Source organism: Pristis pectinata, chromosome 4, assembly GCF_009764475.1.
Source record: "Pristis pectinata isolate sPriPec2 chromosome 4, sPriPec2.1.pri, whole genome shotgun sequence".
NCBI classification, from domain to species: Eukaryota; Metazoa; Chordata; class Chondrichthyes; order Rhinopristiformes; family Pristidae; genus Pristis; species Pristis pectinata.
Window position 1 is genome coordinate 25,178,572 of NC_067408.1, and position 27,783 is coordinate 25,206,354.

The following is a 27,783-nucleotide window of genomic DNA, read 5'->3' on the forward strand; positions in this document are numbered from 1 at the left end:
ATTTACTTTAATCCATTTGGTATTCCCTGTTCAGGATCATATGTGGCCAAGTGCCAAAACCTTAGAATTCCTTGGTATACATTATACAAGATGAAGTGGCAGGAATTAAACTTAATAGTTTGCCTAAGCCAGTGGATGAACCAGGACACAGATTTTCAACTTTTTCCCTGTCTCAGTTATCCCTGTTGCTAACCATCTTAAGTGAAAAGAGGATGGAGACAGATTTTCTCCATGTTTTAGACAACACGAGCTATTGGTAGATGCATATTTATTTTGTAAACTCTCTGGAGCTTCACAGATAAAACTGCCTGGGGATTAAATATTTGGCAGGGACTCTACTGACTATCAGGGAAAGAAATCAGACTGCTGTGGATACTAAAGGAAATGGCCTCAGTGGCAGGAAGTCTTGGGAGTTCCTCCTAAAAGATTGACATTTAAATAATGCTCATTGATGCCAAACTATTAAAGCTAAGAAAAAAAATCATATAAGTACTTTTAAATGAGGGAATGGTGTTACTTTTATTCCCATTTTTATCCTTTCCCAAATATAATTTTATAATTCCATAATTGTAATTAATTTCCACTTATAATGTGCGAGTAATGTAAAGTGTTTAATGGTGGAGCTCGCAAGCTTTTGGGCTTTTTGAACAATGTGGCTGCACAGTATGGAGCCTTCAGTCACATATGTAGTTTCCACTTAAATTATATATACAGTAAATTTCAAGTTGATGATACTGACAGACATGGGTGCTCTGATTCAGGATATGTCGATCAGCCAGATAACATGGAACATAAGTATAACCCTTCTTCAACCATCATCCCTTTAAATTCAAGACAGGACAAGCCAGCTAAGCTCCTTTGGCCTTGAACATTAGATTATCTGGCCTTGGGGTCATATGTAGCCAATAGATTAAACTTCCCTGCAATGCAATGTACAAGGCAGTTGCTAGGTGCTGGGTGGCAGGAATTAAGTACTACAGCATGTCTTATCTATGGATGAGCCTGGCTGCTGATTTTGTGGAGTTGTCATTAAGTTCAACTAATCCATCACCCAATGACTCTTTTAGGTGTACCGGTATATTTGGTGCACTTTATTGTTGAAAAGCATGTGATTCTGGCATAGTTACATGGAGAATGTTGGTAGGAACTGGAACTGGGCAACATGTTGGAAATTTCTCCTGGTTCATCCTTCAAGAACCACACATTTTTCTCAGAGGAAGGTTGAGAAAGTGGCATACAAGTTGTGGTTTGTTTGCACATTCTGTGATCTTCCTGACATTATGAAGTGCTTTATGTAAATAGGTCATAACCAAAAGATATGCAAGATTACACCCTCTCCACTACAACCTCCACAGTACTGCTATGAACCTAAGGTTTCACCTGTGTCGATAAGGATGTGATTACAAATTTAGCTACTTTTTTAAAATATATTGCAAGTCATCAATTTTTTAATGTAATTTTACCTTTTATTCTCAAGACTCCAGAATCTAAGTTTGTCCATGTGCTTTTTAGAGGATTTGGTTTCTCAAAAGTCATTTTACAGATTTCTAAATTGTTCATTTTGTTTTCTGAAGAACAATATGTTTATTTAAGTTGACCCAAAGAGATACTTCTGTAGCTCTCCTATTAACAACTAGTCTACAGGTCACAGTTTTTCCTTTAGCTTCCCAAGAAGATACCCTCATTGTAGAGGGTAAACATCTGGCCTTCCCTGCATTAGCTGTAACACAATTGAAAGAAGTGCAAAATCAGATCCCAGCTTAGCAAATATTACAAAATTTGTAAACCTGTTGATTGGCTGAAACATTCCTCATCTTGAATATTATCTCTCCAAAGCCAGGATGGATGGTAGCGATGAACAAAGGCAAAAGAACACTGAATCTTTATTGTGGTGCATGCTCCAAAGTGCTTTATAATGAAGAAATTGACATGGAGCAGTAGGAATATTATGAATGTGGTCAAAGAAATGTCAGATTTTAGAAAAGGTTGCAAGTTAAGGTTCCAATCTGTATAATGTTCCACTATTAATCTGGAGGAGAAGCAAAGTGATTTGCAGGAGTGCAGTGCCAAAGACAAGAAATCACAGCTTGAAAATATTTCATTTCGGAGGCAGAAGATTTGTAAATGACAACATTGACTTTTGGAAGAAAGGGACATCAGTGACAGATGAATGGATTTTACTATAGTTTTGGGTGTGGGAAACAAACTTATAGATAATGTAGAATTTATGTAGAATAGAACTTGACCTTACTAGAGAAGTCAGCTTTAGAAATCAACATTGAAGAAGAGTTTCATTTCTATGAGGCTGTGGTCAAGATGAAGACACTAATATAGAAGTGAAAGAAAGTGACATCAATGATGCAAAAAAAATACAGACTAGAAATATAATTCATGGTTGAACAGAATGTGGGCTATTGGGTGCATTGCACTCAAGCTTCAGGTGCAGTGATGTGGAGCATTTGGCAGATGACGGAGGAAAGTTTCAAGTGGGAGAAAATTTGCAGTTGGACACGCTGTCTGGTCATGGAGACAGAATTAGACGTTCTGTCAGAACTAATCTCAGAATTACATTAGTTCTACATTGTCGATAATTGGGGTGTACAAGATGATAAGAGGCAGATCAAGTGGACAGTCAGAGACTTTTTCCCAGTGCGACAATGGCTAACACGAGGGGACATAATCTTAAGGTGATTGGAGGAAGATATAAGGGGGATGTCAGAGGTAAGTTTTTTACACAGAGAGTGGTGGGCGCGTGGAACGCACTGCTGGCAGAGGTTGTGGGGGCAGATACATTAGGGACATTTAAGACACTCTTAGCTAGACACATGAATGGTAGAAAAATAGGGGGCTACTGTATGTGGGAGGGAAGGGTAAGATAGGTCTTAGAGCAGGACAAAGTGTCGGCACAACATTGTGGGCCGAAGGGCCTGTACTGTGCTGTAGTGTTCTATGTTGTCAGCATATATGCGGAGGATCATTGGATTAAGTAATTAAGCAGCAAAATGAATGTAAAGAAGGCAAATTCTGGAGTTCAGTGAGTTGAGGAGAAGCTCTTGCTGGCTTTCCTCAGACTTCAACTTGCTGGGGCTTTGCTTTAGTTATATTACCAAGGAGATCACAGAGTGTGTTAACTGAGTATTTTAGTGTGGGACAGCACACGCAAAATGCTGGAGGAACTTAGCAGGTCAGGCAGCATCTATGGAGGGAAATAAACAGTCGATGTTCCCGGTCGAGATGCTTCATCGGAACCGGAAAGGAAGAGAGCAGAAGCCCGAATAACAAGTTAGGGGGAGGGAAAGGAGCACAGGCTGGCAGGTGATAGGTGAGTTCAGGTGAGAGGGGGAAGATAGGTGGGTGGGGGAGGGGGATGAAAGGAAGTGATGTAAGAAGCTGAGAGATGATAGGTGGAAGAGGCAAAGGGCTGAAGAAGAATCTGGTAGGAGAGGACAGTAGACCATGGAGTAAAGGGAAGGAGCTAGGGAATAGATGGGCAGGTCATGAGGGCGGGAGAGGGGAAAGAGAAGGGGTGAGGGGGCCACAGGAATGAGGGAAAACAAAGGGGGGGGGAGGGGGAAGAAAAGAGAGGGGTGGGGGGGTTACCAGAAGTTTGTGTGGGATGTGTGGGCAGACCAAAATGCATTGGAAATAGCATTACACCTAACGCCTGAATACATTAGATAAGCAATGTGTTTTGACTCACCTAATTTCAAAAAGAACAGAGAAAACAAATAGAGGAGCAAATAGCTCAAGTGTTGTATCAGTGAATTAGATGTTGGTTGATAGCAGCATTATTATTGACCTGGTTTATTGTGGTTTAGCTGAAGCAATGCCAGTGCCATTTAGTCCTGATTTCTCTTCAGAGCCAGATTGGATTTGTCAAAAAGCTGGTGACAAGTCACTTGTACGTCAGTTCAGTAGCTGCCTAAATTACCAAAGTTCTGCTTGGCTGTTTTAACATATAAATGTAAAGGAAAGACCAGGCTGGGATTGTGCCTGGTGAAATTGCTTGTGATAGAACGTGATTTAATATTTGACCTCCTTTGCTCTTTCTATAGGGTTTCACCAGAGTTTGAGAAAACACTCCTGACTCCCAGAGAACAAATGTTGGAGTCTCTAACCAGCTACGAGTCTTCTGAGTCTGCCCACATGGACATGAAGTTTTCTCCAAGAAGTATGTGTCGCTATGACCTTGATGAGGTTGATGTCCACTGGTTGGAACTGGTGAATGCAGAATTTCAGGAAGCAGGTACTATGTTTCTCTTTCTAACTAGTGAGGAAAGTAGCTGAGGACAAATATTCTTGCTCCTGTTCTGAGAGATATTCAGATTTAACACAAACAGATTTGTACTCTGTCAGTCTTCTTGTTGCTTTTGAGCTATGAATTTGCTGCTGCACAAGCTGACATGGTTCAATATTTGGAGATTCACATTTTTTGGATTTTCTCTTGTTAAATGAAATTGAATGAGGTGATCTTGAAAGGAATCAACTTTAAACACATTATGAATATAAAACATTTACTGTATAAGCACAGGCAAATAACCTGTGTGCTGGCAGTAAGCAAGCTAGATATTCTTTAAAGGAGAGTTCCCGATTAAGAATAAAATAGTGCATGTTTGGAAGCAATGTGACATTATTATTTCATTAACTGTGTCCAGGAACTATTTATTCCTACATTTTAGTTAAAACACACAGATACACATAAAATCTTTGATCACCTTGTCCCTGTTCACGCACACACTAATACTAATTCAAAAAGATTCAGTATATACTTATCTTGCCCCACTGTGAGTATCTTCTCCTTCGCTACAGCAATGCTCAATTGATGGTTGCAGACTGAATTTGACCCATGGCAATGCCTGCTTTAGCCCACTGAAAGGGAGTGATCTTGAAAGAGAGGCTTTGATATTGTACAGCACAAGAGGCCCAAAGCATTGTGCCCACTAGAAGGGACCATTCCTCCTTGATGTCCTGGCATTGCAGAGATCATGGAAGATGAATCAAAGAAAGGATCACACACTGGTCAGGGAGAGAGGGTGGGGCAAGAGTTGGTCTGTCCATGAGAAGAGATTGAGTAAGACTGGCCTACACTCACTGGAGCTTAGAAGAAAGAGTGGTTACAGGACTCTGAGAGGGATTAACAGGAGGCTGAGAGGCTATTGCTGGTAGCTGGGTAGTCTAGAACTAGGGCATGGACTCATCCATTTAGAACTGAAGTCAGGAAACATTGGAATTCTTTGGAATTCTTTGTCTCAGAGTACTGTGGATGCTTAGTCCTTCAGTATAAGCCATGCTGAGATCAACAGATCTCTGGAGACATAGATCCTCTGGGGACCAGCGAATCTGAGAATCAGGAGAGAAAGTGGATAAGGTCGCCCCTCAGCCTCCTGTGTTCCAGTGAGAATAAACCCAACCTATCCAATCTCTCCTTAAAACTACAGCCTTCCATTCTAGGCAACATCCTGGTGAATCACTTCTACACTCTCTCTGTTGCTACCACATCCTTCCTGTAGGGTGGCCACCAGAACAAAACACAATACTCCAAGTGCAGTCTAACTAATTTTCGGTACATTTGTAACATGATATCCCAACTCTTATACTCAATGCCTTGGCCTATGAAGGAAGCATACCTAATGCCTTTTTCACTACCCTATGCACCTATGTTATTTTCAGGGAGCAATAGACTTGCACTTCAAGGTCTCTCTGTACATTAATACTCCTGAGGTCGCTATCATTTCGATAGTGTAGCGGTTAGCGTAACGCTTTACAGTGCCAGCGACCCGGGTTCAATTCTGGCCACTGTCTGTAAGGAGCTTGTACATTCTCCCTGTGTCTGCGTGGGTTTCCTCCAGGTGCTCTGGTTTCCTCCCATATTCCAAAGACGTATGGGTTGGCAAGTTGTGGGCATGCTATGTTGGTGCCGGAAGCATGGCGACACTTGCGGGCTGCTCCCAGAACACTCAATGCAAAAGATGTATTTCACTGTGTGTTTCGATGTACATGTGACTAATAAAGATATCTTGTCTTAGAATTTGACCTGCCAAAGTGAATTGCCTCAGAATAGTCTGGATTAAGTTCCATCCACCATTCCTCCATCCAGCTTTCCAGCTGATCTGTGTCCCACTTTATCCTTGGACAACCTTCTTTGCTACCTGCAACTCCACCAATTTTAGTGTCGTCTGCAAACCTACTAATCATACCTCTACGTTCTGAACCAAGTCATTTATATATATTACAAACAACAAAGGTTCCAGCACCGATCCCTGGGGCACAACACTTGTTTCAGATTTCCAGTCAGAAAAACACCCATCCATTGCTACCCTCTGCCTGCTAACACCAAGCCAATATTGGATTCAGTTTGCCAGCTCACCTCGGATCCCTCGTGCCTTGAACAGCGCAAAGGGTGACACTAACTGGGTGCAAGATTCACAAAGCCTTCCTTCTCCAGTTAGTGCATCATAACCTTGAAATTAGGAAAACCCATTTGGAAAAAAAACTCATCATTACTTTCTGGGAGGTCCGTTTTTTTTTTGAACAACTATAAAGCAGTCCCTTTAAATAAAAACATCTTGTTCTAAACCTGTCAGCATATGGTTTCCTAGCTGGTGAAAATGTATATTGTGGTAGAAAACAATGCATTATTTGTCCTGGTCTATAAATATTGTACTTTCAGAATAAAACCTGAAATGTTGGCTGCATACAGGATGTCAATGTAGTTGGGATGTTTACATAATTACAGTATCAAACTGTGTGCAGGAAGTAAAGTTGGCATGGATTTTCCAATCTGCCTTATTTTAACAACTGTGTTAGCCATATAATATATTAAGACTAATTCTAAAGTAAGACAGTTTGGAAAATCCATGATAGTGTATTTTCACAGTTTTTATTTCTGGGACTTGGGGTCTGTTGCAGACCAGACAGTTTATGACGCACATCTATGCCAGTTATAATAGTTCTGAGTAAAATTAATTTGGGCAGCTTTCCTGGAGTATGCACATGCCCAGGATTGAACCTCCTGCAGTTCAGTGCTAATTAACGTCAACTTGTATTCCCAATTAGAGGAGCGACTATGAAAGTTTTGGGGGAAATGAATGGAGCACATGGCTGCTTTTCAGATATGCTAGCTCAAGACTATAAAGAAGCATTGTGAGAGCAAAGTAGAGGACTTTCTCTCAAACTTCTATGCACTGTACCTATTCTGACAAAGTTAATTCATATGTGGGGTGCAAGACTTGGAAAATGGCCCAATCCTTAAATTTCATTATTCACCCTGAAAAAAATGTCACCAGTTGAATTTATTGTGTTAGCATTAATGTGCTATAGAGAAAAATAACACTTAATGCATTATGTTTAATGTAATTCCAAAATACCATGAGATGTTCGTGTTATAATAGCTCTCTTCATGCCACAAATGACTGCTGACATACAGTTCAAAATGCTTCTCTGACATATCCCTTGTTGTAAAGCTCAGCATTTTTCATAGTTCAAATAACAACATACCAAAGTTTCAGGCTCCTGTTATCATACTTTTTTGGAATCCACTGAAAATGAACTTTTATATAATACCCTTAAGCAAAAGTTGAATGGCAGACCAGACTCGATGGGGCGAATGGCCTAATTCTGGTCCTATACCTTATGATCTTATGGTCTAAAAAGCAGAAACCCATCATTAACTAGATGTTAGATCTAATTGCTATAATCTTAACTAATAGCTGAAAGATAATTGAACAGTTTCAGGTTTGTGTTAATAATTGTGTCGAAGTCCTGTTGCTGCAAGTATTGAAAGTGAAGCAAAATTAGTTAATTGGTAAAAGTTAAGGAGTGATGTTTCTCAGCTCTTACAGTTCTACATAAATAATTCCACCTCTGGGCAAGTACTCAAATCAAGGAAAGATTTTGAAGAGTGACCCAAACTTTTGGCCACAAAATCTGTTTCATAGCCACAAACTCAACCCCTATCCCTGACAGCTGACTGAAACTAAATCAGACTATTCACAGTGTCTTTCTTGTTTTTTGATACTTAGTTGATCTGTGGACCTCACACCCACATCATTACTAAGACCATCTATTTCCATTACCCAGCTCTATGCCTCAGCTCATCTGCTTTGAAATCCTTTGTTACCTTCAGACTTAACAATTTTAATGAACATCTGATCAGAGTTCCTCTTCTTACTCTTCATAAACTTGAGCTCATCTACACTCAATTCATCTAAATCTCTATCCTAACTCAGACTAAACCCTGTTCTCCTGTCACCCCTGTTGTTACTTGGCTCATAGTTAAGTAACATCACAACATGAAAATTCTCATCTTCAAGTTAAAACTGTTTGCCCTCATCACCCCTGTAATCTCTTCTAGACTTACTGATATTTGCACTTCTCCAGTTCTGGCCTTTTTTTTGTCCCCAAAAGGAATTGATTCACCATTGGCAAACTTGGCTTTCCACTGCTTCAACTGTATTATTCGCTCGCTAAAGCTCTCCATTCCTCTAACTTTCTTTCCTCTTTTAAAGTCTGCCACTGCCCAAGCCTTTGGTCATCTGTCCTCATATTCATAAGTCAAATCATAAGTGATTTGACGTCAAATTTTGTTTGAGAACAGTGCTGTGAAAGGCCAAGTTCTATGTCAAAACTGCAATTGAAATACAAGTTTCTGTTGATTTGTCAGTGCAGAAATGCCACTTATAGAATGACATGAGTGTGACTTCGTTGTGTAATGTCACATCACTGTTCGGGAAGAGGCAATAACTCAATAAACATAATTTATATGAATTCTGTACTGGATTCAGAGTTCAGGTGTGTGTAGATTAGAAGTATGTCATGGAACTATCTATTCCGCAGACTGTTCCCGTTCTTTTTTTTGACTGAAGTTTGCTGAATGGTTCAGCACTGCCTCAAAAGGGGAGGGATGGTGAGAGCAATATTGCGAAATTATACTATAATTATTAATATGATTGGTTGAGGATGTTTTGCCTTGTTAGAACTTTCCTTTTTATATTATTCTTGTTACATAGGTATAGGCTGAATGTGATATTTTTTGCTAGGAAACTGTAGAAGACAAATTCAGAATACCCCACTAATTATGTTGCAGCAGAAACTTCATTTGTGGAAATTACCCTGTACCAACCGCGTGGAGAACACCATCTCACATTGTGTAATATGATTGGTCTCAACTCTCAGAAGTTATAATATTACTGCCTTATAGTTTTTTCGATTATCCAATGTTCCACTTATCCAAAGAAAGTTTTCATTATAAATGACAATGATGAAAAAATGCTGGTTATCATTAAAATTAAATTTTAGCTTCTTACTTATTTGAACACTATCCCTAAGAATCAGTGGACCTAACATAGAACAGCAAATGTTCCCCACAGCATGCTATAGTTATTACATTGTTAATTATTTGCGTTAAAGTCTTTGGTACATAAATGTGACCTTTGTTGAGTTTAGAATGAATTGTATGAAGGACTTCAACAGTCTGGATGTAGTGTGCACTTACCTCCTAGTTTGACCATAATGGAGTTGGCAGGGCAGGCTTCTGCCAGTGCAAGGATATACCACACACTATGCAGAAGATCTGGGGTCAGGTCATTTAGATAATACTGGTGGGGTACCCTGGCTACCCTTGCTCGATTTTGCCATTTCAAATCAAGTTCTTTGCTAGATTTTGTAAATCTACAATGTACTAACCTGCTTGAAGCAAACATTGAATTTACAACAATTTGCAGATAACTGCAAAATATATGAGGAGGAACGAGTTAATGATTCTGATGTTCAACATCCAATCTAGAGAATAAACATTAGCAAGCTATTCTGTTTTGGGGTCATCACAAATGATTGCACTCCTGTTATCATATATCGGCCATTGGAAAGTGATCAAATCAAACCTCCAGGTGTGCATTATTCTGCAGTCACTACAATCCTTCCACCCACCATCCCCATCCTAGCCACTACTACCTTCATTAACCTCCACCCCCCATCCCCTCCATTCCAGCTGAAGAACACTGAAGCAAGGAAATGATGCCAATAGCATGGTTCAATACAAGACTTGACAGACTATTCAGTCAGGTGGCCTTGGGAGTCAGTGGAAGAGATGTGTTCTGTTCTATTTCAAGTAGAATTAAAAATAAGATTGCTGCTGAAGTCCACTTAACTATGTTTGTTTTTCCAGGAATGCTTGAAGTGGATGAGCTGATGATGGAAAAGATCATTGAGGAGCTGGAAAGCCAATGCCAGGAAAACATGAATTTGGCAATCGAGACAGAAGAGGGTCTGGGGATTGAATATGATGAGGATGTGGTGTGTGACGTATGCCGTTCTCCAGAAGGGGAGGATGGCAATGAAATGGTTTTCTGCGACAAATGCAATATCTGCGTTCACCAGGTAAGTGGCCACGCTTTGTTATCTCTTGATGAACTATGGTTGTTTATACGTGAAACTGATTTTCTTGGTGCACCACCATATGTGGATAGTAGGTGTAGGAAAGTGGAATGGTGTTCTGAGTAATATCTGGGACAGCGTAAGCAGAACCTTCAATTCACCTTATGTGGTATCTGACATAATGCTTGATGATCATGATGATGATGGCACAATATCAGAATGATGTAAAACACTGAACCATTTAGCCCCTTAAACTAAATGGGGTTTTAGTTTTCAACATCCGGTTTATTTGCAGTTTCACAAATTTCATCATGTTCAATTAGTCTCCTGGCAAACTCTTCTATGTAAAAATTCCAGTTTCTCACTATATCATACAAAACTTCTAAATGTCTTTCACCTTAAATCCTGCATTAGGCAGCTTTGGTGTTGTATGTTGGTTTTTTTTATGCTCTATAATTCCTTTAGTTTAAAATTGCTGGCCACTTTGGTAAGTGAACTTGAGTCTTTTAACCAGAATGGGACCTTACCTGCTCAATACCTAAGTAACCGTAACAGTACCCAGGGTCAACAAAGAATCTTTGTTCCTGTATTCAGGTTTACTGGAATGCATCCCATGCTAGTACATGGTCTTTGTCATTCACATGTTAATGAATATGTGTTAGACTAAATGCTACAAGACAAACTTATTGATCACTTGGTAGCTGTATGAATTGTGCCCACTACAAAAAGAATATGTACAGTAATTGAAAACCACTCATTTCCTCAAAGTTCCCAGATATCAGGTACTTCCCCATGCTAATTCACGTAATAGCACTCAGCCATGAAATAATTTCTTTATCTCTTACAGTGGTTGCATATTACCAAAGTCACCATTTCATCTGTGGTATCACATTTATTTGAAGGAATATCAGAACAAATGAGCCCAGTTCACAGAATTCTAAATGCTGTTTGTCCAATAAATACAGCTGCTAAATAAACCTGCACAATCAAGTGCTCCGCAAGAAACTACTGTAATGACTTAATAAGTTGATCAATTTCAAATGCTTTGAATGATTTGAATGAAGAAAGTAACACCATTGATTTTATTCACATCGTTGTTGGACTTAAAGATCTGAATTCTCAGCAGCCTTGAGCGTCTCATTAACAAACAGTCCTTCAAGCTTTTTCTCTCTCTTGTTCTCTCTCTCCCCTCCCTCCCTCCTCCTTCTCTAACTCTCTCACTCTTTTCTCTACACCCCATGCCCCCAGCTTCAACAACTTCTTCCAAGACTCATTACATTGACCAAACACTGGGCGTTCCATTCCAATCTCTCCTTTTCTGGCTTCTGATGTGTTTCTCTTACGATCTTGTACTGCTTCACATTTAAATGTTTAATAAATGCAAACTCCTTTCCTTTTCAGAAGTAATTAATAGTTATCAATTTTGCCCCATCTGTGTTGTGACTGTCATAAAAAAAATCCAGTATAAAATGGACCACAGATACAAAAGCTTAAATTTTAGTGAAACTTCAAATCATCTTCGCCTTGATCTAATTGCTCAGAAGCAACCAGGTTCTAAAAATCTGAATTCAGGACACAGGCTAGTGGCTTTGCTACAAGGCTTATGCTTTAATTTTAAAACCCACTGGGGTGATCTAATGCTAAATGATTTGACCCATGGGGAAAGAAATCATTGCTTGGTAAATCTTTTCATGTGAAAGGCAACCATTGGAATCAGGGTGTTGTGGTTTGAGATCAGTAATTCTCATAAAGTAGTCATTTGTAAAGGTGTTTGTTCTGATAGCCCTGACAAAGTGCCATCCTTAAATTCCTGCAGAGGTTCTTTGGATTTCCAGCAGTTGGTTTGGACTATTTATGCTGTTCACTCTTTAAGGACTCATCTGAAAGCTGAGTACATTATGACATGACATTTTGGGTCACGGATGCTTGCATAAGAACGTTTATTTGATTAGGTTCTCACAAGAGACATCTGACCATTTTCTATTTTTAAATCATGATAGGCTTGTTATGGAATTCTGAAGGTGCCCCTTGGCAGTTGGTTGTGTCGGACATGTGCCCTGGGTGTTCAGCCGAAGTGCTTGCTGTGTCCCAAGAGAGGAGGAGCTTTGAAGCCAACACGCAGTGGCACAAAGTGGGTCCATGTTAGCTGTGCCTTATGGATACCTGAAGTAAGACACCTACCTGAATGCAGAGTTTCAATGAACAGGCATATTCACACCTTGGCATAACAGGCTTTGTGTGCTCTTCCAATGCACCAAGCAGAGTAAATTCATGAATTAAATATTTCTAGCAGAAAAAACATTTGGGAGGTTTGACTTTGTTGTCAAAGATGTGATTGTACTACTATCAGCTTTATATTCAAAGGTTTGCAGGTCGACATTGATGTATAACCTCTGGACTTTCTTTTAATAAACCAGCTATTTGGGTAGCAGCTACTTTGATAAGAATTAAATGATGTAGTAAATTGAACACAGCTGTCTCAGCTCTGGGATCTGACTGCAGCACAAACTTTGCAAGAGTCCAATGTGATTTGAATGGAGACAATCTCTGTCCTCATTGCTCATGATAAAGGGCCAGTAGAGCTACTTTTAATTTGATACTCACATATCACTCTAACTTAGAAGTCTGAAGAATAGCTACTTAAGAAATATAAATGTCACATTGGTGCTATGTGGCACATCCTTCTGAGGTTCAGGGCTAAGAATCATCGTTAGGGGAGAATAGGGAAAGTTTTACTTAAAATTTATCTTGTCACTACTACATTTTGAAGTGCTGTGTGTTAGCAGCTGATCTTACTAAGTAAAAAAAAGAAAATACAGGAAATTCTCAGCAGGTCAGGCAGTATCTGTGGGGAAAGAAACAGAGTTAACTTTCAGATCGATATCCATACATCAGATCCAATATGTGATATTACTAACTTTTCATTTCATTTCTAATAGCTTCATTTTTACTGGTTTGGTAAATTGAAAATAAAAATCAGTAAGTCTGGAAGTTATCATAACTTCAAACTTAACTGAACATTGGCAACATTGTCAACAATATTGAAATATTCAGGTCTCCTACTCATTTTGCTTTGAATACACAAAGCAAGGAAGAAGACTGACTTTATATTTTGCCATCAAACAGTTTCTCAGACTATGTCAGGATGATTGCATGTAACACACATGCAGCACACATGTCTGCAAGGCCACTGTACATTATTCTGCTTAATCTTTTAGTGAAATTATGTTCTGAGCAATTCTAATGGCAGCAAAGACAGGGCTGTTTCGCGAGCAGGTTATCAACAGGGCAATTGGCTCTTGTCCATTAGCCAAAAAGAGGGCACAACTGATCTGGGTGAACTGCTGTCGTTTCTTGGCCTTAGATTAATTCCACATGAAAACATTTCAGATTCATCTTGAATGATCCAGAAGATATTCCTGTGCATTGTACTCTACTTCTGAAACTTGGTTCCATTGACTTCATTTGAACCAGATTTCAGAAGTGGATTGCAGAGCATAACCATGACTACATAATCATGGTCTGTGGAAGTGACTGAGAAACTGCGTTTCTAGAGGTTTAAGCTGGACTTAAGGAACAAATTTGTGGCAGTAGAGGGAGCTATACCCTGATCCAAACAAGTGTGATACCTTCCTTGGGAAATGGGAACTATTACTCTATCTAATTAACCTAATGCATTAATAGAAAAGTTATTCCAGTCTCCAGCACTGAGTTCTATGCCTTTGATGATTCCACTGCTCCTCCCAACGCAAAGTTAATGTTTGCTTCATAGACATTATATATTGTTAGCCATAGTTGTAGGTAATTAAAGTCTGTTTAGAATACACAAATCAAACTTTAGAGTATTAGGTAAAACCAGAATATGATGGCAATGTGCAACAAGTTCATTAGAATTAAGATGTTAATTGACCTGTCTCTGTACTTCCTGCTTCATTGTTTTTATTTCATGTTTCTAGTGTAAGTTTTACTTTATCTCTTAAACATTACACAGTTTGCATGAAGGTAGCTTTGAGAGTAAGGACAGGTCCTGATTTTGTGTTAATTCCTTCTCCTCTCTACCGTCCCATGAAAGGTCAGAGTAATTAACTCATGTTGAACTCCTGTCCCCTACTGTGTCCACTGCTTCATCAAACATTGAGAGCAGATCATAATTACCCTTCCAGCTGAGGAATGGAGTAAAATGAAATCAAATTCTGAACCATAGGTATAAGATTGATGCACCATAGCATAGAACCACAGGATGTAACCAGTCAAGCTCAAATTCCCATTTCATGACTGCTTAGCAGTCTGTTGGGTTGAGGCTAAGGATATTCATGAATCAAAGAGAATGTTGCGTAGACCATCAAATGCAGCAAGAGCAGAGGCCTAGAAAGAAAGTTTTGTTCATAGTGGTAATGATAGCTGGCCTTATACAACCTCGGCCTATATCAAGAAGAAAATCTTTTAGAGATAAATGTCCCCAAAAATTGAATTGCCTGTTTAATTGTCTGAACTGTGTTTCCTTATTTCCAGGTAAGTATAGGTTGCCCTGAGAAGATGGAACCCATTACAAAGGTGTCCCACATCCCTGCTAGCAGATGGGCTCTGGCTTGTAGCCTTTGCACTGAACGGACTGGGACGTGTATTCAGGTCAGTGTGAGCACATTCCTCTTGAGCACATTCCAGCATCTGTAGAATTTCTTGTGTCTCCTCTTTTTCTGATATTGTTCTGTGACTATAGTAATTAAAAAACACAAAGTATTTTGTTCTGATGGGAGACTAACAGGAAATAAAATCCCCTTGTGCAATTCCCTGCTTCCTACCTCACCTGAACCTTCATAGATGGGAGAATTTACTGTTCATAGATGGGAGAATTTACCTCGTTGAGAAATTTAATAGAAAACAACCCTTGGGCTCTTCTAATGCTGAGAACATTAATATATTGACTTATGGAAGCTATAAATAACATAAATGCTCTTTTAAACACTCCCATCTCATCAGTCTGTGCTGAATTAAGTGATCTTACCAGAATAGCAGCAGAATTTTCAATACGCCTTTATATATTCTATAAGGAAGAGGAAAACATTGAAAATTTCTAACACCTCTTCCTAGAAAGTAAATATGCTTAGAGATTGGTTGGAGACAGGATCAGACATAGTATCACGCCATCTGTGGGCAATTGGCTTAATGATGATTACTGCCAAAGCTTCTTCATGAAGTATAGTTATAGGATACCAAAGTTTGACCATTACTTGTAGATCTATACCCATAATATTATTAGGTAAGAGTGGAAAAATTATCAGGAAAACAGCAATATAAATAAGGGGGAACCAGTTGATGTGGTATATTTGAATGTTCAAAAGACCTTTCATTTATTTCCAAACATGAGATTATTCAACAAAATTAGCAAGCAAATATTAGGGACTGAGGCATGAGGGATTAATATTATAAGATAAGAGATAAGATATCTTTATTAGTCACATGTACATCGAAACACACAGTGAAATACATCTTTTTGCGTAGTGTTCTGGGGGCAGCTCGCAAGTGTTGCCACACTTCCGGCACCAACATATGCCTAATTCCATAATACTAATGGTATTAGGCATATATTGCAAGGATGGAGGATTGGTAATGGATAGAGAACAGAGTGTGTGCCTTTTTTGGGGTGGGTGCTCAGATGAGGGAATCAAGTGAAATATATCCAAGTGTGCTGGTACAAAGGTAGGTTGTGGTGCCGCTGTGAGTAGAATTAAAATGATTTCAGAGGAATATAGACAAATCAAGTGAATGGGAAAGGGCATGGCAGATGAAATCTAATGTGGAAAAATGTAAGATTATTGGCTTTGGTTAGGAAAATAGATTTTTTTTTAATGGCAAGAAGTTAAAAAGTATTGGTGATCAGTGGGACGTTGGTGCCCTTGAACATGAGTCATTGAAAGTTAATATGTAGTTTCAGCAAACAATTATGAAGGCAAATGGTATGTTGGCTTTTATTGTAACTGAATTTGTGTATGAGAGTGACAATGTCTTGCTTCTGTTATGTTAAGCCCTAGTGAGACCATGTAGTATGTACAGGTCTGGTCTCCCTACCTAAGGAAGGATATACTGGCAATAGGTGGAGTGCAGCAAAGGAACACCAGCTTGATTCCTGGGATGGCTTGTTTGTTGTTTTAGGAGGCGTTAAGTCGACTGGGCAGTACTCTCTCAAGTTTAGAAGAATGAGAAGTGATCTCATTTAAATGTATAAAATTCAAAAGTAATTTGGCAGGGTTTGTAAATTTATGTTTCTTCTCTGGGTATCTAGTACCAGGGCTCATAGTCTCCAAATAAGGGGTCACCCATTTCAGGACAAAGATGGTGAAAAATTTCTTCACCCAGAAGATATTGAACCTTTGGAATTTTTTACCCAAGAGGGATTCCTTAATTGGTATTTTCAAAACAGAGATCAATAGATTTTTAGATATGAATCGCATTAAGGGATATAGGATCTGTGCAGGAATGTGGCACTGAAGTAAAAGATTAATCATGTTGAATGGTGGAGCAGGCACGAGAGGCTGAAAGTCCACTCCAGGCAGGCACAGTAGTGAAGGGGCAGGCACGGTAGTGTAGCGGTTAGCGTAACGCTATTACAGCACCAGCAACCTGGGTTCAATTCCTGCCGCTGTCTATAAGGAGTTTGTACATTCTCCCCGTGTCTTCGTGGGTTTCCTCCAGGTGCTCCGGTTTCCTCCCACGTTCCAAAGACGTATGGGTTAGGAAGTTGTGGGCATGCTATGTTGGCACCAGAAGCGTGCCCACACTTGCGGGCTGCCCCCAGAACGCTCTGTGCAAAAGATGCATTTCACTGTGTGTTACGATGTACATGTGACTAATAAAGATATCTTATCTTCTGTTCTTTTGAAAAATTGGAGTGAAAATAGCTTTAGTTCCTTAGCAAATGGTCTGATCAGAGCTTGCACTCATGGTTACTGTGGACATATTCCTGTTACAAGAATTTTATCTTTTACTTCATGATGATTATGTTGGATGTATTCACTTTTTATTTTATATCAGAGAAACAGGCGAGTTTGACCAATGGGTTTGTTTTGATATTGATGCTCTGCATGAGCATTGTCTCACTTTACTTAGTCTAACTCTATCAGCATCTCCTTTCCGTCCTTTATCCCTTATTTACTTACCTAGTTTCTTCTTGATCATGTTTATGGCAGTTACTTCAACCATGCCACTTGGTAGTAAATGCCACATTTGCACAACTTTTCTCCCTATTTGTCCTTGACTAGGTATTAGGCATAATTTCCCAGACATTGGCTCTGCTTTCATGTTATAGGTAGTGAACTTTAATGAAGAGACACCAAAACCTTTATAGAATCACAGGGTCATACAGCACAGAAACATGCCCTTCAGCCCATTGCTTCCATGCCAACCCTTAAGCATCCATTTACACTAATTCCATTTTATTCTCCCCACGTTCTCTTCAACTCTCCCCAGTTTCCACCAATCACCTACAAACCAGGGCCAATTTACAAAAGCCAGTTAGCCAACCAGCCCACACATCTTTGGGATGTGGGTGGAAACCAGTGCGTGGTCCTCCCCGAATACTGCACTAAAGGGGCAGCATTGATTTCTATGCTGAAGTCTCTTGAGTGGGAGGAAAACACAGACAGCATCCAACGTCAGAGTCAAACCCGGGTCGCTGGAGCTGTGAGGCAGCAGGACTAGAGCTGCATCATTTATGTCACCATCGTGCTGGCAGATAAGTATCACGATGCACAAGGATAGTGTAGAAGGTTGCGGTAGACTACAACAGGATATTGATAGAATGCAGACCTGGGCTGAGAAGTGGCAGATGGAGTTCAACCCAGAAAAGTGTAAAGTGATACACTTCGGGAGATCGAATTTGAAGGCAGAATACAAGGTTAATGGCAGGACTCTTAGCAGTGTGGAGGAACAGAGGGATCTTGGGGTCCACGTCCATTGATCCCTCAAGGTTGCTGCGCAGGTCGATGGGGTTGTTAAGAAGGCGTATGGTGTGTTGGCCTTCATTCGTCAGGGTATTGAGTTCACGAGCCGCAAAGTAATGTGGCAGCTCTACAGACCAAACTTGGAGTATTGTGTTCAGTTCTGGTCGCCTCATTATAGGAAGGATGTGGAGGCTTTAGAGAGGGTGCAGAGGAGATTTACGAGGATGCTACCTGGATTGGAGAGCATGTCTTATAAGGATAGGTTGAGTGAGCTAGGGCTTTTCTCTTTGGAGAGGAGGATGAGAGGTGACTTGATAGAGATGTACAAGATGATAAGAGGCATAGATCGAGTGGACAGTCAAGAGACTTTTTCCCAGGGTGACAATGGCTAACATGAGGGGACATAATTTTAAGGTGATTGGAGGAAGATATAAGGGGGGTGTCAGAGGTAAGCTTTTTACACAGAGAGTGGTGGGTGCTTGGAATGCACTGCCTGCAGAGGTTGTGGGGGCAGATACATTAGGGACATTTAAGAGACTCTTAGATACCCACATGAATGATAGAGAAATGGAGGGCTTTGTGGGAGGGAAGGGTTAGATAGATCTTAGAGCAGGATAAAATGTCGACACAACATCGTGGGCTGAAGGGCCTGTACTGTGCTGTAATGTTCTATGTTCAAAGGATGTGAATCCTCAGACTGGGGCAAATGCCTTGATTGGAGTGGCTCGGCCAGTGAGATGCTTCAGAAGAACTCACCTCAGTCCTTCAGCCGATTGCAGAGCACCCTCATTGGTGATGATGCAGGAAGCAGAGACTTCTCCCAGACTGAACATTTAAAGAGCCTCTTTTCATTTGCTACTGGGGAATTCCTTGGTCCAACTACCTTCTAATGCATTTTCCAAGAATATAATCAACAGAACTCCTGGCAGGGTCTGGACCAGAAGCTCAGTGTCAGCCAGGGCTCACTTGTCTCTGAATCTTAATTTCCTGTGTTCCTCCCACTCAAGAGACTTCAGCATGAAAACCAAGTCTAACACTTTAGTGCTGTACTGGAGGAGTGGGCACACAACTGGAGCCTCCTAGATGAGCTGTTAAACTGGTCCTAATCTAGGTCTACAAGGTCCTTGAAGAGATGAGGAGTTATCCCTGATATTCTGGCAAATATTTCTACCTCAGTCAACATTAAAAAAAACAGTTCAGGTCATAACGTCATAGTTGTTTGTGGGAGCTTGGTATGTTTCTTCCATCACAACAGTGCCTTCTAAAATACTGAATGGCTGTGGAGTGTCTTGAGATGACCTGGGGCACCACATAAATTATGTTTTCTTCTTTGTGGTGACAGGACAAGAATATAGAGCAGAAGAGTTATTCTCCCAACCTTCATCCCTATGTCTGACTTGCAGCATTTTCACAGAGTTGGGCCATTTGGTCCCATGAGACTGTGATGATGTTTATGCCCCACACAGATCTCTTCCCATTCAACCTAACCTCATTTCAGCCCTCCGGAATATTTCTTCCATGACTTTGTCTCTCATACTAATTTCTAATTTCCTTTTGAATGCATCTGGACTTTCTGCCTCATCACTTCCTGTGTCTGCAAGTTCCATGCTCGAACCATTCACTGTGTAAACAAAACCCTTCTGACTTCCCTGTCTTGTATTTTTGGCCCCTAAAAGTGGATTCTCATGCAAAAAGGGATTTATGCCTAGAGTTTGAATTGTATGACACTGTTTTCTCTTAGCACTATGCAATCTAAAATCAATTTGTCTGGAGCACATCACATTAGTGAGCATCCCCAGGAAAAATTATGTCAATCACAAAATTGAATTGGGCAATTCAAGTCACAATCCACATTAATATATCCAATGTTTTCCCAGTGTTAGACACATACCTAATGATGTCAGTCATTGTACATCAAAAATACCCACCCCTTCTGACACAAACTGGATCTAAAGCTCCAGTGAGTGCCTGTCATTTAACAGTCACAAAAGAACAAGGACCATAACACACTGTTTTTTTACTTTGTCATGATTTTACTCTGACCTGGAATCATGAGCAAAAGCACAAACTGCTGAAGGAACTCAGCGGGTCAAGCAGCATCTTTTTGGCTAGTAGCAGGTAATTAATACCTTCAGCAAGTTGATCTGAAATTAGTATTCTTACCACATGAGATATCAAAGGTCTTTAGCAATGCCAGTGTAACTTCTGTTTGAACAATGAAAGATGTTACATGTCTTAAATTAAAAGAAAAAATTTGAGCATTACTTATGTATTAAAAATGATCTGTAAAATCAAGTAATATGTAAACAAAACCTTATGATACTGTTTTTTCTAAATAACTGCCCTGGAGCCTTAACCACTGTTTGGGGAGTTAAGGGGATAAAATATCACTTCATTTGGAGAGAAGTAGTTTCCAATCCACTTCACTAATTAAAAAAAACAGAAATTTGAGCACGTATATTGGACCAAGTAACATTGGAGTCAGTCTCACAAATTCCATGCCAAGTGTTTGATATCAAATTAGATACCTTGTGCTCAAATTGTTTGCTTCTGATAGTGAAATATTATTCATAAACTTGCTACCAAAGGGGTGTGATCGTTCAATGGGTAAATTTCACAAAAGCTATTGGTTTACTTGAAGTTTGTGGTAATTTTTTAAGCCGTGTGTTTCATAGTTGTCTCAGTGTGGAGCTAGAAACTGCCACTAGAAGGAAGATGTTTTTATCTGGTGGATAGGTAATAAAACCATTGCAGAATCAAAAACCATGGAGTAAAATCTTTCTTGTAATGTTCTGTTTGACATCTACTTAATAGGATAAGCATTAATCTCTTCGGAAATTATCTTTGCTCTCTCCAGTGTTCAATGGCCTCCTGTATAACAGCATTCCATGTGACTTGTGCATTTGATCGTAATTTGGAAATGAGGACTATTCTTGCAGAGAATGATGAAGTCAAGTTTAAGTCCTACTGCCTAGAACACAGCAGCACTCCCACCACTTGCTCTACCAAGCGTGATGAGGCCCGGCAGTTCACTGTGGCTACTGATGGAATAGCAGAGGTGAATCAGAGTGAGCGGGACTTGGAGAAGGCAAGCCTGAGGAAGCAGAAGCTTCAACAACTTGAGGAAGAGTTCTATGAACTGGTGAAACCCACAGATGTGGCCCAGCAGCTGCAGATGTCCGATGTCTTGGTGGATTTTTTCTACCAGTACTGGAGGCTCAAGAGGAAATCAAATTTCAACAAACCTCTCCTGGCTCCAAAAACAGATGAAGTGGACAACCTTGCCCAGCAGGAGCAGGACATCTTATACCGAAGGCTGCGGCTTTTCACCCACCTCCGTCAAGATTTGGAGAGGGTGAGTTTGAGATTTAAAGTTAATTATATCAAATACCGACCACTGTGAAACTTGTTTCATTGTTGAATCTTGCATTAATAACCATTATATAAACTGATAACTTAAAACCAAAATCCTGCATGTACTGTAAATCTGAAATAAAATTAAAAATGCTGGATATACTCAACATTGAAGCAGGGTTAACTTCTTGGGTTGAATACTTTTCTTCTTCAGAACTAGGAAGAGTTTGATGATAAACCAGGTTAAATTGCAGAGAAAACATTGGAGGGGGGAATGTATTCTGGAGGGAGCAGCTCTCCTTGGTGGTGTCTTCTTCTCACCATATCTGTCTTGTTTTTATTAGCTGGCTAATTACTTCAGAGTTGCTCCTTTGTAATAATTGATCACTTCACTGCTGCAAGTGCTTTGGAAATCTTGGTTTACACATTTAAGAGGAATCGCCAGTATACTTCTGTCAAAGCTACAGCAGGGATTGAGGAATAAACTAAGTAAGAGTTATTTGCCACAGAAAATGTTGAAAATATTTAGCAGGTCAGGCCGCATCAGAGGGAAGAGAGACAGAGTTAATGTTTCAAGTCAAAAAACCTTTGTCAGAAATGTTCTCACAATGAGTTCTGATGAAGGTTCTTCAACCTGAAGCATTAACTCTGTTTCTTTTCCCATAGGTGCAGTCTGCCGAGCATTTCCAACATCTGCTGCTTCTGGTTTTATTTTAGAATTCCAGCATCTGCAGTTTTATTGATTTTCACTTAAGAGTTATTTGCATCTGGCTGGTGAAGAGAGATTACTAGACAGCGAGTATCAGAGCAAGATTCACTAATCCCACAGCTGGAGGGTCCATTGGCTGAGCAGGAGGTCAATGCACAGGTGCAGAAGTTAAAGATGTGATGAACATTGAATAGACAGCAGTTCCATACAGCACTGCCACCCACAACAAGAAACGATCTGGCCCAATGAGTCTCTAGTTCCACAACACAACTCTATTTTTACAGAACATTTTTTTTTTACAGAATATTAAGTTTGTAAGCTGCCTGTAGCAGTCCAACATGTTCCTTTCAGTTTCTTGGTATAATTTTTCCAAGTTATTCCCATTTGGAAATGCTTGTATTCCCAGTTCCCATGGCTGTTCCTGCTCTTTGCATTTGTTTTCTCCTTTGGTTTCTATGTATGGTATTAGATTGGTACAATTGTGGTGGAGCTAATCTTTGCTCTATGGGCAGAGGTAGAGAGATACCACAGGTAGATGGGAATGTCAAGCTGAGGTTACAAATAGATCAGCCACGATCTTGTTAAGTAGCAGAGCAGCTTGAGAAGTTGGGTGGCCTACAGCTGCTCCTAATTCATGTTTTGCACATAACTTCTAAATTCCTGACTGAACTATCTGGGTTCTCACTATTCAAAGACACATACAAAGTGTGGATGGTATTGAACCACTCAAACCAAGAAAGCCAAAAGCACGATCTATGCTCAAGTGACAGTGGGAACATTATAATCATTACCAGTGTCCCTAGCCAATGGTAACGGAATTCCTGTTTAAAAGTACATGAATACTGAACGACTTGGTTGCAGTCTCTCAGAGTGAAGGAGCCTTTGAACATTCAATGTCCAGGCTCCTTACTTTGACAAAGGGTTTCCAGTACCTCCAAGTGCAAATGGCATTGTTGGTCTCTAACAAAAATAGAAAGGTAAAAAATGAAAAATAGTGTAAATAAATGAGAGGAGGTTTGGAACAAGGGGAAGTATCTAGTTAAGTTGAAATGGTGATTAATTTCTCTTAACTTTTTGTAGATTTACTTGCCATTATCCCTCCATCTCCCCTTTCTCCTCCAGTCCTGATGTCATCCAACTCAATCTTGATTGTGGTTCTTTATAACTTCTTTGATGTCACCAACTATTAAGGGGGAGGGGGGTGGGGTGATGTGGGTGGTGAGGGGAAGGAGAGGTGTTGGGGAGCTAAGGAAGTGACTTAAATGGCGTAAAGTCCTTCCCAAATTCAAAGTTCATTCTGTAGAAAATCGGGAACGTGAACTTGTGAGCTGCTTGTGCCCTCTGCAGAATTTATTTATAGTGGGAACACATTATAAAATCACAAAATGAATATAGAAGTATCTATGGTTTATCATCATGCCATAATTCAGTGTTTAAATGTCACATAATTACATAAGTTGTCATTGTACTCTGTGAATGAAATGAGATCAAACAGACAAACATCTTTTTAATAATATTACATGTGATTCTAGAGATCAGACACAGGATGTAATGCTTCATTACGTTTAATTGCTAACTTAGTAATGAAAAGCAAATGTCCTTGTTTTTTGATGTCATTTACAGAACGGTTATTTGGAAATTACTGAGTCAGAGAAAAGCAAATCAGTGAATGCATTAGGAGAGCTGGCATTGAATGCATGTGTGTTTCTGAACTAGGTGGGAGAGCAATGTAAACAATCAATGCCCTGGATACCAAGCAGCAGCATAATGTGACATGAAGGAGTCATTAGCTTTGCTGCGCACACTGTGCAAAAGATTATTCTTGATACACTGTGGTTGGAAGCAAAGAATTTCAGAGCCCAATGAAATAACAGTTGAACTTTTGAAATGGAAGCCAGAACGATGGCTGTGCTTTATGGCTTGAAGATTAAGAAGGCCCAATTTAGGCATCCAAGAAAACATAAGCAGCCACCATAAGTTTCTCAAAGCGCTCAAAGGGAGAGTAGGATGTGGAAGAAGGTTGTCCAGTGTAGTAAAGTTCTTGTTTTGAAATTCATTTTGTTTGTTAAGATGACTATGTATTCGGTGGCTTTAGTCAGTCCTACAAATTGTCATTCAGTGAGAAGAGGATGCTTTGGTGCCTGGTGTCACGGTGTGCAGGAATCAATGTTGGTTCCCACTCTTTGCCAAATTCCCAATAATGATATGCAAATTGAAGTCCAGTTTCTTGGAAGGAGGGGAGAACTGAACATCACTCAGTGAAAATGTGCACTGATCCTCAAGTATCCAGTTTGAGGGCACCTTTAGATTTGCTGCTAACAAGCTCAGAAAATCTGAAATCATAGATTGGAATCCAAGTTAACATTCAATTGCAAGACCTAGAAGAGAAAGTGATACTGTGGGGTTACATTTTGTCATCATGTCTGGGTCAATATTTGATATCAAACCAGGCTGATGGAGGGAAAGCCTCCATCACTGATAGTACTTATTTTTTCTGAAGTGAATCGTGCAGTCTGAAGCTAGTTCTCAGAAGATGTGCCCAACAGTCCAAAATCAGTGAAAATTTGGTAACATATGTCATAGCAATTAGAATTTTTATCTGTGCTTTTGCAACAAAATCATCATTCTCTTTAAGAGGGCATTTACGTTTTTGCTACACTTAAGAACAAATTCAGTAGATCTTTGTTCCCACACAGAACATGGTGAGACGGAAAGGCAGATCAGTGATAATGTAATGTTATAGCCGTGATTCTTCAGCCCACGTCTGCTGCTGACAGGACTTAACTAAGAGTGCAGCCTCATTTGATTGTTACTTTATAATGCTGAGGAAATCTTACCTTGCTTTTGGGGAATAAAACAAAGAAGAAATTTTACTCAATATCCAAACTACATTAAGTTTAGTCTACATATTTAATGCCTTTAGTTAGAAATTGTTCTATTTCCCATCACTGACATCCTGCACCTTAATGAATACTGGGTTCAGGATATATAATACATTTTTAGATGTTGCAAAGATTATTATCAAACACAAGTGAGGTTAGCAGCTCTTGGTCAACGAATCAGATCAGAGGCACTAAACTTTCAGTGAATTTTATTATACTCAAGATCAGCAGAATATAACGTATCTTCAAAACGTAATTCAGTGTGGAACCAAAGGTCATTCATCATGTGCTACCACTAGTTTATTAGTGTTTACTGAGTGCATTTCTCCATAAAAAGCAGTTGGAAGGATATCATGATGTCTACCGTGAATTCTAAATGCCACAAACAGCCTTTTTGTCATTGTTAGATCTCATCAACCCATCCACTCTATTTCCCCATATATCACTTTTCATGCTTATATCAATTTAAATAATATTGACTGTTATTCTGAGCTCACTTGTGGCTTCCATGTGTACGTAGTTAAAAGTAGGTCATAGGGATACAGGTGCAGAGGCTTTTAAATCTGACTGCAGTAAGCCCAACATATATAAACTTTACTATCTCTTCCAGCCCTTCAAATTTGTGGCATTTTAAGAAGTGGTATCTTGCATATCTTTACAGCTCTAACATTAAGTTAACTGTGCAGGAATATTGGAGTAATAGTGCAGTAATACTGCCACTGCTAACAGCCAGAGTTATATAATCCTTCAATACTTAGACGGCTGACTGTCAGAGTTATCATGTCCTTTATTACTCATAAATCGTACTGCAAGTCACCTTCTTCTGTAACATTCACACCACAAACCCACCAGGATCAGTTTTGCCTTTAGAGATTGGTATGGCTAATCATCAGAGATTTCATTACAAACAAACACTTATAAATCATTGCAGTTCTATAATAACACTGTTACTGGATTATTGTTAATTAATTATTATGATGGTGCAACAGATTTTTTATTACACACATTGCTTATTTATAGCAGCACTGTGGTATCGTTATTAAACAGCTGCATGCTTTTAGAGATGATGTTAAATCTTTATTAAATATTGAGTGCTGCTTTGCAGTAAATTTCAAATTGATGCTGAATATTATGTTACTTTTTCTAAATATTAGTTTATTTTCCCCCTTCCTCCACGTTTCTGTCACTCAGCTTCACCAATCCTGGTTATCTGTTTCCAGATCTCTGTTTATACCTGTCCAGTATCTAGAGCCAGGAAGCAGTAGCATCTCTTCTGGACCTCACGCTGTCCTTAATAGTTGAGAGTCCTCAAAGATCAGCCACTTCTCTGTAGATAAAAACAGAAAATGCTGAAAATATTCAGGTTAGGAAGCATCTGTTGAAGGAGGAAGAGAGTTAACATCTCAGATCTGTTTCTCTTTCCTGTTTCTCTGGCCAAGCTATAAGTGTTTTCTCTGCGCTGTTAAATGAGCCGAACATTTTGTTTGAGTGTCAACAATGCACCATCCCTGGATGAAAGATGCCAGGTTAACCTGAATGTATTGGAGATACATTCAGCCAATGGCTGAAATTGGTCAGCTGCTAAAGTGGAATATTCTTATCTGGTAGGAGAGTATTTAACAAGAAGTGGAAAAGTGCCTTACCTTTAAGATAGGTCTTCAGGACTGATTGTTAAGTTGTACTGATGGAGTCTGATAATTTTATGTGACAACTTATCATGGAGTAAAAATCAAGTTCCTGTAACAAAATAATGGTAATTTGGTTGTGATTTGAGCCAATGGTATAAAATTTCAAGAGTACTTACTATTTTGAGAGCTTGAAAGTGCTTAAAGGGAGTTGTACCATTGGTTAATTGTACAAGCAATCTACAAGCTCCTGATGTGCCCAAAATGAGAAAGTGACATTCCTGTTGAGCATAAAGCTCATCTGTAAAACCAAGAACTCTCCCCTTGAATTCCCAGAAGGTTAAGATTGAATAAACAAGAGACTGAAGACGCTAGAATCTGGAGCAAAAAGTAAACTGCTGGAAGAACTCAGAGTGTCAGGCAGCATCTGTGGAGGCAGAGAGATGGTCAACATTTCAGGACGAGACTCTGCATCAGGATTGAGAGTGTAGAGGGAAGATGGTCAGTACATAGTAGTGAGAGGGAGGGGTGGAAGCAAGGGCTGGTAGGTGATAGGTGGAACCAGATCGGCAGATGGAGCCAGGTGAGGGAAGGGGAGAGGGACGGTAAAGAGAGAGGCTGGTAGGTGATAGGTGGAACCAGATAAGGGAAGGATGATGCAACTAGATGGGGGATGGGATAGGAAAAGTGAACCAAGAGAGAAGAAACCCAGGTAGACATGTACATGTGGGTGACAGGCAGCTGGAACCAAGTGGGGAGGTGTTTGGTTCCATCTACCTATCATCCCTCACCTCACCTGGTTCCACCTATCACCTACCAGCCTCTGTCTCACCCCTCCCCCTCATTTCTAATTACTGACTATCTTCCCTCTACACTCACAGTCCTGATGCAGAGTCTCG

At 39.8% G+C, this 27,783-nt stretch overlaps 1 protein-coding gene across 5 annotated transcripts in view; it reads left to right on the plus strand.

Annotated features, from left to right (window-relative positions):
• Positions 1-27,783, plus strand: part of jade2 (jade family PHD finger 2) — a 149,373-nt gene that overhangs the window by 92,067 nt on the left and 29,523 nt on the right. For all 5 annotated transcript variants that reach the window (XM_052013702.1, XM_052013701.1, XM_052013703.1 and 2 more), the window contains 5 exons: positions 4,056-4,246; positions 10,166-10,377; positions 12,375-12,542; positions 14,887-15,003; positions 21,172-21,669. In XM_052013702.1, coding sequence (XP_051869662.1) covers positions 4,056-4,246; positions 10,166-10,377; positions 12,375-12,542; positions 14,887-15,003; positions 21,172-21,669 — 1,186 coding nt within the window. The remainder of the gene's footprint in view (positions 1-4,055; positions 4,247-10,165; positions 10,378-12,374; positions 12,543-14,886; positions 15,004-21,171; positions 21,670-27,783) is intronic.